At 43.4% G+C, this 13041-nt stretch overlaps 1 protein-coding gene across 4 annotated transcripts in view; it reads left to right on the top strand.

Moving 5' to 3' along the window:
- LOC130298186 (gastrula zinc finger protein XlCGF57.1-like) overlaps positions 1–12141 on the top strand; it is a 91119-nt gene extending 78978 nt beyond the window's left edge. For 2 of the 4 annotated variants that reach the window (XM_056551098.1, XM_056551097.1), the window contains 5 exons: positions 4248–4395; positions 5631–5810; positions 7799–7925; positions 8009–8194; positions 10361–12141. In XM_056551098.1, coding sequence (XP_056407073.1) covers positions 4318–4395; positions 5631–5810; positions 7799–7925; positions 8009–8194; positions 10361–11523 — 1734 coding nt within the window. In that variant the 5' untranslated portion in view covers positions 4248–4317 and the 3' untranslated portion in view covers positions 11524–12141. Of the gene's footprint in view, positions 1–4021; positions 4051–4247; positions 4396–5630; positions 5811–7798; positions 7926–8008; positions 8195–10360 lie in introns of those variants that run through there. The other 2 variants (XM_056551099.1, XM_056551096.1) reach the window with 2 other exon arrangements.
- The last annotated feature ends 900 nt before the right edge of the window (positions 12142–13041 follow it).

Below are 13041 nucleotides of genomic sequence, written 5' to 3'. Positions count from 1 at the left end.
TGTACACATACAGCTCAGCTACATGGGCATTACACATATACAGCTCTACTGTATACACATACAGCTCAGCTACATGCACATTACACATATGCAGCTCTACTGTGTACACATACAGCTCAGCTACATGTACATTACACATATACAGCTCTACTGTGTACACATACAGCTCAGCTACATGGGCATTACACATATACAGCTCTACTGTATACACATACAGCTCAGCTACATGTACATTACACATATACAGCTCTACTGTGTACACATACAGCTCAGCTACATGTACATTACACATATACAGCTCTACTGTATACACATACAGCTCAGCTACATGTACATTACACATATACAGCTCTACTGTGTACACATACAGCTCAGCTACATGTACATTACATATATACAGCTCTACTGTGTACACATACAGCTCAGCTACATGCACATTACACACAGCTCTACTGTGTACACATACAGCTCAGCTACATGCACATTACACATATACAGCTCTACTGTGTACACATACAGCTCAGCTACATGTACATTACACATATACAGCTCTACTGTGTACACATACAGCTCAGCTACATGGGCATTACACATATACAGCTCTACTGTATACACATACAGCTCAGCTACATGTACATTACACATATACAGCTCTACTGTGTACACATACAGCTCAGCTACATGTACATTACACATATACAGCTCTACTGTGTACACATACAGCTCAGCTACATGTACATTACATATATACAGCTCTACTGTGTACACATACAGCTCAGCTACATGCACATTACACATATACAGCTCTACTGTGTACACATACAGCTCAGCTACATGCACATTACACATATACAGCTCTACTGTGTACACATACAGCTCAGCTATATGCACATTACATATATACAGCTCTACTGTGTACACATACAGCTCAGCTACATGTACATTACACATATACAGCTCTACTGTGTACACATACAGCTCAGCTACATGTACATTACACATATACAGCTCTACTGTGTACACATACAGCTCAGCTACATGTACATTACACATATACAGCTCTACTGTGTACACATACAGCTCAGCTACATGCACATTACACACAGCTCTACTGTGTACACATACAGCTCAGCTACATGCACATTACACATATACAGCTCTACTGTGTACACATACAGCTCAGCTACATGTACATTACACACATACAGCTCAGCTACATGTACATTACACATATACAGCTCTACTGTGTACACATACAGCTCAGCTACATGTACATTACACATACACAGCACTACTGTGTACACATACAGCTCAGCTACATGTACATTACACATACACAGCACTACTGTGTACACATACAGCTCAGCTACATGTACATTACACATACACAGCACTACTGTGTACACATACAGCTCAGCTACATGCACATTACACATATACAGCTCTACTGTGTACACATACAGCTCACCTACATGTACATTACACATATACAGCTCTAATGTGTACACATACAGCTCAGCTACATGTACATTACACATATACAGCACTACTGTGTACACATACAGCTCAGCTACATGCACATTACACATATACAGCTCTACTGTGTACACATACAGCTCAGCTACATGCACATTACACATATACAGCTCTACTGTGTACACATACAGCTCAGCTACATGCACATTACACATATACAGCTCTACTGTGTACACATACAGCTCAGCTACATGCACATTACACATATACAGCTCTACTGTGTACACATACAGCTCAGCTACATGCACATTACACATATACAGCTCTACTGTGTACACATACAGCTCAGCTACATGCACATTACACACAGCTCTACTGTGTACACATACAGCTCAGCTACATGTACATTACACATATACAGCTCTACTGTGTACACATACAGCTCAGCTACATGTACATTACACATATACAGCTCTACTGTGTACACATACAGCTCAGCTACATGTACATTACACATATACAGCTCTACTGTGTACATATACAGCTCAACTACATGTACATTACACATATACAGCTCTACTGTGTACACATACAGCTCAGCTACATGCACATTACACATATACAGCTCTACTGTGTACACATACAGCTCAGCTACATGTACATTACACATATACAGCTCTACTGTGTACACATACAGCTCAGCTACATGTACATTACACATATGCAGCTCTACTGTGTACACATACAGCTCAGCTACATGTACATTACACATATACAGCTCTACTGTGTACACATACAGCTCAGCTACATGCACATTACACATATACAGCTCTACTGTGTACACATACAGCTCAGCTACATGCACATTACACATATACAGCTCTACTGTGTACACATACAGCTCAGCTACATGTACATTACACATATACAGCTCTACTGTGTACACATACAGCTCAGCTACATGTACATTACACATATACAGCTCTACTGTGTACATATACAGCTCAACTACATGTACATTACACATATACAGCTCTACTGTGTACACATACAGCTCAGCTACATGCACATTACACATATACAGCTCAGCTACATGTACATTACACATATACAGCTCAGCTACATGTACATTACACATATACAGCTCTACTGTGTACACATACAGCTCAGCTACATGTACATTACACATATACAGCTCTACTGTGTACACATACAGCTCAGCTACATGTACATTACACATATACAGCTCTACTGTGTACACATACAGCTCAGCTACATGTACATTACACATATACAGCTCTACTGTGTACACATACAGCTCAGCTACATGCACATTACACATATACAGCACTACTGTGTACACATACAGCTCAGCTACATGTACATTAAACACATACAGCTCTACTGTGCAGACATACAGCTCAGCTACATGTACATTACACATATACAGCTCTACTGTGTACACATACAGCTCAGCTACATGTACATTACACATATACAGCTCTACTGTGTACACATACAGCTCAGCTACATGCACATTACACATATACAGCTCTACTGTGTACACATACAGCTCAGCTACATGTACATTACACATATACAGCTCTACTGTGTACACATACAGCTCAGCTACATGCACATTACACATATACAGCTCTACTGTGTACACATACAGCTCAGCTACATGTACATTACACATATACAGCTCTACTGTGTACACATACAGCTCAGCTACATGCACATTACACATATACAGCTCTACTGTGTACACATACAGCTCAGCTACATGCACATTACACATATACAGCTCTACTGTGTACACATACAGCTCAGCTACATGCACATTACACATATACAGCTCTACTGTGTACACATACAGCTCAGCTACATTACACATATACAGCTCTACTGTGTACACATACAGCTCAGCTACATGCACATTACACATATACAGCTCTACTGTGTACACATACAGCTCAGATACATGCACATTACACATATACAGCTCTACTGTGTACACATACAGCTCAGCTACATGTACATTACACATATACAGCTCTACTGTGTACACATACAGCTCAGCTACATGTACATTACACATATACAGCTCTACTGTGTACACATACAGCTCAGCTACATGTACATTACACATATACAGCTCTACTGTGTACACATACAGCTCAGCTACATGTACATTACACATATACAGCTCTACTGTGTACACATACAGCTCAGCTACATGCACATTACACATATACAGCTCTACTGTGTACACATACAGCTCAGCTACATGCACATTACACACAGCTCTGCTGCAGACATATATAACACACACATACACAGCTCTGCACCACGCACATCACACACACACAGCTCTGCTGCATACACATAACTTCAGCTCATCCAGCAGCGATCACAACCAGCACAGCAGAGTCCTGCATACACTGAGCAGATGAGCCTAGAGCAGCAGCCCCTGATCATGTGACTCCTCCTCCTCCATGTGACTGATCACATGACGGTGACGTCATCGCAGGTCCTGTAAGCACACGGCTCCTGTACAGTCTGCAGGTGGAGGTATATACGGTTGTGGTGACATCAGGAGCGCTGGGGGAGGGGACATTACTATTAACCCCTTCAGGTCCACAAGGTTTTATGACTTAACGAAGAAGATCACAAGATCCAGAACTTTCTGTGTATTTGTCTCTTTCTTTCTCTGTTGTTGTTTCTATTAGCAGCCGCCATTTATCATCGTCTCCTCTTCTTCCCTTCAGGTTTCTCCAATCCAGGATCCTCTGCTGATATCTTCTATATAAGAGAATTCTCCAGGATGACCCATCAACCATGGAGAGAGACAGGAACAAGATGGCCGACAGGATCATAAACCTCACCCTACAGATACTCTTCCGTCTTACTGGAGAGGTGAGGGATTCTGGGAGTGATGTCACATGACCTCATTCTTAGCTATGTAATAACAGATGGATATGACTGGAGAGGTGAGGGATTCTGGGAGTCATGTCACATGACCTCATTCTTATCTATGTAATAGATGGATATGACTGGAGAGGTGAGGGATTCTGGGAGTGATGTCACATGACCTCATTCTTATCTATGTAATAACAGATGGATATGACTGGAGAGGTGAGGGATTCTGGGAGTGATGTCACATGACCTCATTCTTATCTGTGTAATAACAGATGGATATGACTGGGGAGGTGAGGGATTCTGGGAGTGATGTCACATGACCTCATTCTTATCTACGTAATAACAGATGAATATGACTGGAGAGGTGAGGGATTATGGGAGTGATGTCACGTGACCTCATTCTTATCTATGTAATAACAGATGGATATGACTGGGGAGGTGAGGGATTCTGGGAGTGATGTCACATGACCTCATTCTTATCTATGTAATAACAGATGGATATGACTGGGGAGGTGAGGGATTCTGGGAGTGATGTCACATGACCTCATTTATATCTATGTAATAACAGATGGATATGACTGGGGAGGTGAGGGATTCTGGGAGTGATGTCACATGACCTCATTCTTATCTATATAATAACAGATGGATATGACTGGAGAAGTGAGGGATTCTGGGAGTGATGTCACATGACCTCATTCTTATCTATGTAATAACAGATGGATATGACTGGAGAGGTGAGGGATTCTGGGAGTGATGTCACATGACCTCATTCTTATCTATGTAATAACAGATGGATAGGACTGGAGAGGTGAGGGATTCTGGGAGTGATGTCACATGACCTCATTCTTATCTATGTAATAACAGATGGATATGACTGGAGAGGTGAGGGATTCTGGGAGTGATGTCACATGACCTCATTCTTATCTATGTAATAACAGATGGATAGGACTGGAGAGGTGAGGGATTCTGGGAGTGATGTCACATGACCTCATTCTTATCTATGTAATAACAGATGGATATGACTGGAGAGGTGAGGGATTCTGGGAGTGATGTCACATGACCTCATCCTTATCTATGTAATAACAGATGGATATGACTGGAGAGGTGAGGGATTCTGGGAGTGATGTCACATGACCTCATTCTTATCTATGTAATAACAGATGGATATGACTGGAGAGGTGAGGGATTCTGGGAATGTATGTAGTGATATTAATGTGTCTCTCCATACACAGGATTACACAGTAGTGAAGAAGTCCTCTAGTGGGCGCTGTCGGGCCCCTGTGTGTGAAGGATGGGGAAGAACCCTGAGCCCAATTCCGGGGCCCCCACCTCACTCCCTGATACATGAGAAAATGGATGAACAGAAGATCCGAGAACTCATCAACAAGATGATGGAGCTGCTGACTGGAGAGGTGACCCTGCTGGGACATTATACAGTAATGGAGGGGTCTGGTGATGACTGGAGAGGTGACACTGCTGGGACATTATACAGTAATGGAGGGGTCTGGTGATGACTGGAGAGGTGACCCTGCTGGGACATTATACAGTAATGGAGGGGTCTGGTGATGACTGGAGAGGTGACACTGCTGGGACATTATACAGTAATGGAGGGGTCTGGTGATGACTGGAGAGGTGACACTGCTGGGACATTATACAGTAATGGAGGGGTCTGGTGATGACTGGAGAGGTGACACTGCTGGGACATTATACAGTAATGGAGGGGTCTGGTGATGACTGGAGAGGTGACACTGCTGGGAATGCTGGGACATTATACAGTAATGGAGGGGTCTGGTGATGACTGGAGAGGTGACACTGCTGGGACATTATACAGTAATGGAGGGGTCTGGTGATGACTGGAGAGGTGACCCTGCTGGGGCATTATACAGTAATGGAGGGGTCTGGTGATGACTGGAGAGGTGACACTGCTGGGACATTATACAGTAATGGAGGGGTCTGGTGATGACTGGAGAGGTGACACTGCTGGGACATTATACAGTAATGGAGGGGTCTGGTGATGACTGGAGAGGTGACACTGCTGGGACATTATACAGTAATGGAGGGGTCTGGTGATGACTGGAGAGGTGACACTGCTGGGACATTATACAGTAATGGAGGGGTCTGGTGATGACTGGAGAGGTGACACTGCTGGGACATTATACAGTAATGGAGGGGTCTGGTGATGATTAGAGAGGTGACACTGCTGGGACATTATACAGTAATGGAGGGGTCTGGTGATGACTGGAGAGGTGACACTGCTGGGACATTATACAGTAATGGAGGGGTCTGGTGATGACTGGAGAGGTGACACTGCTGGGACATTATACAGTAATGGAGGGGTCTGGTGATGACTGGAGAGGTGACACTGCTGGGACATTATACAGTAATGGAGGGGTCTGGTGATGACTGGAGAGGTGACACTGCTGGGACATTATACAGTAATGGAGGGGTCTGGTGCTGACTGGAGAGGTGACACTGCTGGGAATGCTGGGACATTATACAGTAATGGAGGGGTCTGGTGATGACTGGAGAGGTGACACTGCTGGGACATTATACAGTAATGGAGGGGTCTGGTGATGACTGGAGAGGTGACACTGCTGGGACATTATACAGTAATGGAGGGGTCTGGTGCTGACTGGAGAGGTGACACTGCTGGGACATTATACAGTAATGGAGGGGTCTGGTGATGACTGGAGAGGTGACACTGCTGGGACATTTTACAGTAATGGAGGGGTCTAGTGATGACTGGAGAGGTGACACTGCTGGGACATTATACAGTAATGGAGGGGTCTGGTGATGACTGGAGAGGTGACACTGCTGGGACATTATACAGTAATGGAGGGGTCTGGTGATGACTGGAGAGGTGACACTGCTGGGACATTATACAGTAATGGAGGGGTCTGGTGATGACTGGAGAGGTGACACTGCTGGGACATTATACAGTAATGGAGGGGTCTGGTGATGACTGGAGAGGTGACACTGCTGGGACATTATACAGTAATGGAGGGGTCTGGTGATGACTGGAGAGGTGACACTGCTGGGACATTATACAGTAATGGAGGGGTCTGGTGATGACTGGAGAGGTGACACTGCTGGGACATTATACAGTAATGGAGGGGTCTGGTGATGACTGGAGAGGTGACACTGCTGGGAATGCTGGGACATTATACAGTAATGGAGGGGTCTGGTGATGACTGGAGAGGTGACACTGCTGGGAATGCTGGGACATTATACAGTAATGGAGGGGTCTGGTGATGACTGGAGAGGTGACACTGCTGGGACATTATACAGTAATGGAGGGGTCTGGTGATGACTGGAGAGGGGACACTGCTGGGAATGCTGGGACATTATACAGTAACACCACTGGATGGGTCGGGGTGATGACTGTATCATTATGTGTCAGGTTCCTATAAGGTGTCAGGACGTGGCGGTCTATTTCTCCATGGAGGAGTGGGAGTATGTAGAAGGACACAAGGATCAGTACAAGGATCAGGTCATGATGGAGGATCAGCAGCCCCTCACATCACCAGGTAATAGACATGACTATATACACACGTCCTCTCATTATTTGTATGTAAAGAATGAATTCAGTCTCTGTATGTGTTCCCTACAGTCAGATCCAGTAAGAGAACAGCACCAGAGAGGTGTCCCCGTCCACTTAATGAGAAGAATATGGAGGTCATTACTACAAGGAAAGATCTGATCTATATTAATGCTACAGACATAAAGGAAGAAGAAGAGACAGATGTGAGCAGTGATGAGCAGTATAAGGAGGACATTACTACAGGTAACTGCCCAGGTGAGTAGTAACCACTAAATATAGAGAAGAGTCACAGATTCTACTCAGTCATCACCTGCAACATTATTGTGTGGAATTATTTAAATGGGCACTGTCAGATACAAAAACTTTTGATACGTTGTAAATCATGTATAACCAATAGGTTTTGTAATTGATTTCATTAGAAAATGTTCAGTATTTCATACTGATAAATCCAGTCAAACAACTGCCCCCCCCCCCCCTGCCTGCTTGGACACATACTAGTCCTGCTGTGTCCATGAGTCATCACCTATGTCATGGACACACTTCCTTGATTGACAGCTGTGAGCGCAGGGCTCCTCCCACTGTCAGCTTGTGTCCCGCTACTGTCCGTGAGGACATGCTGGGAGTTGTAGTTTTGCTAATGCTGGGGAGATGTGAGCAGACAGCATACTGAGGTAGGGGGCGGAGACCTGCACAGTGAGGCCACGCCCCCTCCCTTTGAGAGGAATTCAGACTAGTGAGCGAAATTAAAAGTGTAATAAAAAAAAAATGTGCTAGACACATAAAAATTAGATGTACAGGATTAGGTACTGAGTGATATATTAAAAAAATGTTTTTTATGTTGGATCTGACCGGTACACTTTAAAGGAGTACTATCATGCAGGACAACTTATCACGGGCGGTCCTACCGCTGGGACCCTCCCACGATCTCCGGAACAAGGTGTGTCGACCCCGCACTAAGTGGCGGCCAACACCCCCCCAATATGTCTCTATGGGAGAGCCAGAGATACAGCATTCGTCTATCTCTGACTCTCCCATAGAGATACATGAAAGTGTGTGTGTGTGGGGGGGGCGACACACTCAGTTCCTGGGGAAAGCCGGGGTCCTATGCAGGAGATTGTGGGGGTCCCAGCATTCGGATCCCCCATTGATCAGACACTTATCCCCATCCTGGAACATAATAATGTTTTATAGGCATTTTCCCTGAGTGGAGTGTGATAGATGGTATGCACCCTCACTGATACTGAGCGTGCGCGTTGTCTTTAAAGTCCTTGTTTGCGCTGTTGTTTTTCTTGTCTCTGTTGTCTCCATCTTATATAGTCAGCAGGATTTCCATGTATACGACTAGAGGAATAATTTGGGATATTTCCCAGCTCTTCTGTATTGCTGGGGGCTCTGAACCGCCTCGGCTGACGTCTGATTTTTGCCCTATGGATTGTTCATTGCTGCTGGATCGGGGTGTGATGGGGTCCAGGAGCAGGGCTGTGGAGTCGGTAGATAAATGTTCCGACTCCGCAGTTTTTTGTACTTCCGACTCCAACTCCCTGACTCCGACTCCTCTGTATTAAATGCGAATGTATTTATAAACACAGTTGAATCCAAGAAACCCACCAAGTTCTAAGCTCTTCTAGCAGAGAGAGGTAGTTGGGTAGAAGCTGCTGCCTTCTCCTTTTTGTGTGCTGATCTGCTGCTGAAGATAGGGCAGTGGGAGGATCCAGGAAGGGGCATTTATTATAAAACATGATTTCCCTAGTAGAATCCCATAGTCATGTTTAAAGTTAAAGCTAACAATCAGAGTTTACAAGTTTTTATAGCCTTAGCTGAATGGCAGCAGTTTTTCCAGTGTCTCTAGTCCTGCAAAAAACATATTTCCTTAACCCCTTATCAGTGAGAGGCGAGGTTACCCATGGGTTCCCTGTAACAGCAGAACACAACACTATGGAAAGTATAAGTATTGCCGCTCCTAATTGTGCGTTGCGTGCCATATAGTGAAGCACATGAAAAGCTTCTTCACGGTCACTTAACGTGTTTGTTGTGCGGTTACATGAGGCACTGCATGCATTGGTCTTTATTCTTACAGTAGAGAAGTCATTAATAATAACTTTTTGTGAATTGGGACATTTAAACTTGCTTTTTTTTTTTTTTTATTCCAATCTAAATTTAGTAGGAGTCGGTGCATTGTTTTCCGACTCCGACTCCAGGTACCCAAAATTTCGTCCGACTTCTCGACCCCGACTCCACAGCACTGTCCAGAAGTGGGGTGTATGTGACCTAAAGAACCTATATTATGTTTACATTAACTATTTAATATCTGGAAGATGGGGAGAAGGTTCCATAATGTCACATGCTGCACTTATAATGTTCTACTAAAAAGACTATAAATATGGGCGCAGATATTAATAAAATCTGTGTTATTCTCTGCAGAGTCTTGTACCAGGAGATCAGAGGAGAATCTTATATCTTCAGATTATAAAGCAGATGATGATATCACACAAGATACATATGAAGAACATTCCATTATCCCAGATACACCCTCAGCCCTTCACAGCCAAGATCTGTCATCTCATCCTTATATACAGGTCCTGTCTTCTCACTCATCACAGGATGTTCAGCAAAATAAAAGCCACAGAAGGTGTGTTACACATAAAAGAGCTCAAACAGGAAAGCTATGTTCATGCTCAGAATGTGGGAAATGTTTTACTTTTAATTCAGATCTTGTTGTACATCAAAGAACTCACAAAGGAGAGAAGCCGTTTTCATGTTCAGAATCTGAAAAATGTTTTACTTCTAAATCAAATCTTGTTCAACATCAAAGAACTCACACAGGGGAGAAACTATTTTCATGTTCAGAATGTGGAAAATGTTTTCCTTATAAAACACGGCTTGTTAAACATCAGAGAATTCACACAGGGGAGAAACCATTTTCATGTTCAGAATGTAGGAAATGTTTTACTTCTAAATCAAATCTTGTTGAACATAAAATAATTCACACAGGGGAGAAACTATTTTCATGTTCAGAATGTGGGAAATGTTTTATTTCTAAATCACGGCTTGTTGAACATCAGAGAACTCACACAGGAGAGAAGCCATTTTCATGTTCAGAATGTGGTAAATGTTTTACTCAGAGATCACATCTGTCTGAACATCAAAAAATTCATATTGGAGAGAAGCCATTTTCATGTTCAGAATGTGGGAAATGTTTTACTTCTAAATTAAATCTTGTTCAACATCAAAGAACTCACACAGGGGTGAAACCATTTTCATGTTCAGAATGTGGGAAATGTTTTACTTCTAAATTAAATCTTGTTCAACATCAAAGAACTCACACAGGGGTGAAACCATTTTCATGTTCAGAATGTGGAAAATGTTTTACTTCTAAATCAAGTCTTGTTCAACATCAGAGAACCCATACAGGAGAGAAGCCATATTCATGTACAGAATGTGGAAAATGTTTTACTAATAAATCACATCTTGTTCAACATCAAAGAACCCACACAGGAGAGAAGCCATATTCATGTGCAGAATGTGGAAAATGTTTTACTCGAAAAGCAATTCTTCTTATACACCAAAGAATGCACACAAAGTAGCCTTCTAACTTGTCAAATTGTACAAAAGCTACAACCATTGCAGTCAAAGTCATAGGAGAGATCAATGTAGAGCAATAAATTTACATTGAAAAAGTGACTATTCCAAAAAATGTCTAAAATACAAAATGCGAATAGAATCCAAATAATACATCTGTATATATGTCACTAGGTACTAGAATATTATACATGATTATTTATATATATAAACTGGTCCCAAACCTTGTTACAAATGTTTAATAAAAATTTACTTTTCAAACATAAAGTTTCTTATCCATTTATCTCTATAATTTTGTCTGCTGGGAAATAATCCCCCATAACAATGTAGAGATATGATGTGTCCGCTGCTCCTCATGGTGAAGACCCAACAGGTATAATCCATGGGGAGCTGCTGGGACTGGATATTCCCCACCGGCCATGATTGACAGATCGCTCTTTGTTCACATATGTTACATATTATGGGATATTTCTCAATACATGTTCTCATTATCAAGGTTACAGGTTATCACTGAGATACACTGTACAGTGCTGGATGTATATATATAGAATCTAATGACATAGTACAATACTATTTCAGTACAGTGGGAGGATATACCATATATACACATGAAGTATCCAATAAGAAAACACCCACCACCTAATGTATACCATGCCGGCCCACAAGGGAGGAGGATTGGACTCGTAATGAAGTATTTGTGGTCGATGCTTAATCGTATAGCGAACCTACCTAATTGAATCTCTTACTAACTCCTATTCCCTACTACATCCTGTAACCTATCTAGGCAGTTAGAGTTATGCCATATACTGCCGCGTAGGAGTACACCTGAAAAATAGAGGGCAAAACTCATAATCAGAACAAAGCGCTATTAACACACGCAATAACCCTGTGACCAATGACTGAAATGCATTGTGCATTACTGACTATGGAATGGGGTTATGGTGCACGTAGCACTGAATTCCCAGCACCCCTATATCCTAACCACGTATACTGAGACGTGCAATACTGGTGGCCACATACAGTTAAATACAGCTTTATATCCACACACAGCTTATACATCATATAGCCTGGGTTCAGGAGAGAGAGAAGGGGGGGGGGGGGGGGAGCTGGAAATGCAGTGACCACCCCCCCCCCCCCCCTTGCCAATAACGCTCATGCAGAATTGGGACAGAGTTGTGCAGAGTGCAGAGCTGTGTGGAGTTGCAAGCGCTCGCCCTCAGATGAAATGCACATTCTCCCTTAACTGAACCCAGATATGCAGGGCTTGTGGGGGGGAGCGAGGTCTTGCCATAAGACATCCCCATCTAAATACCTAAGTGAGGGCGCCCGTGACTGCTCCCGCTGCCGGATTACACGCGCTGTCAGGCTGCCAACGGGGCGCACGCACAGGTCAAGAAGCACGTGGAACGCCGTGCTGAAACCGGGGCCGGGGCTGACCGAGGGTGCCCTCCATACTCTGGCTTACCTCCGGAGAGAGGGCTGCAGCGGACACCGCCACCCTGACCGGCCCCGGCCGGTTACCA

This window comes from Hyla sarda (genome assembly GCF_029499605.1).
Source record: "Hyla sarda isolate aHylSar1 chromosome 1 unlocalized genomic scaffold, aHylSar1.hap1 SUPER_1_unloc_4, whole genome shotgun sequence".
Taxonomy (NCBI): Eukaryota; Metazoa; Chordata; class Amphibia; order Anura; family Hylidae; genus Hyla; species Hyla sarda.
This window is presented reverse-complemented; position numbering and strand designations above follow the sequence as displayed.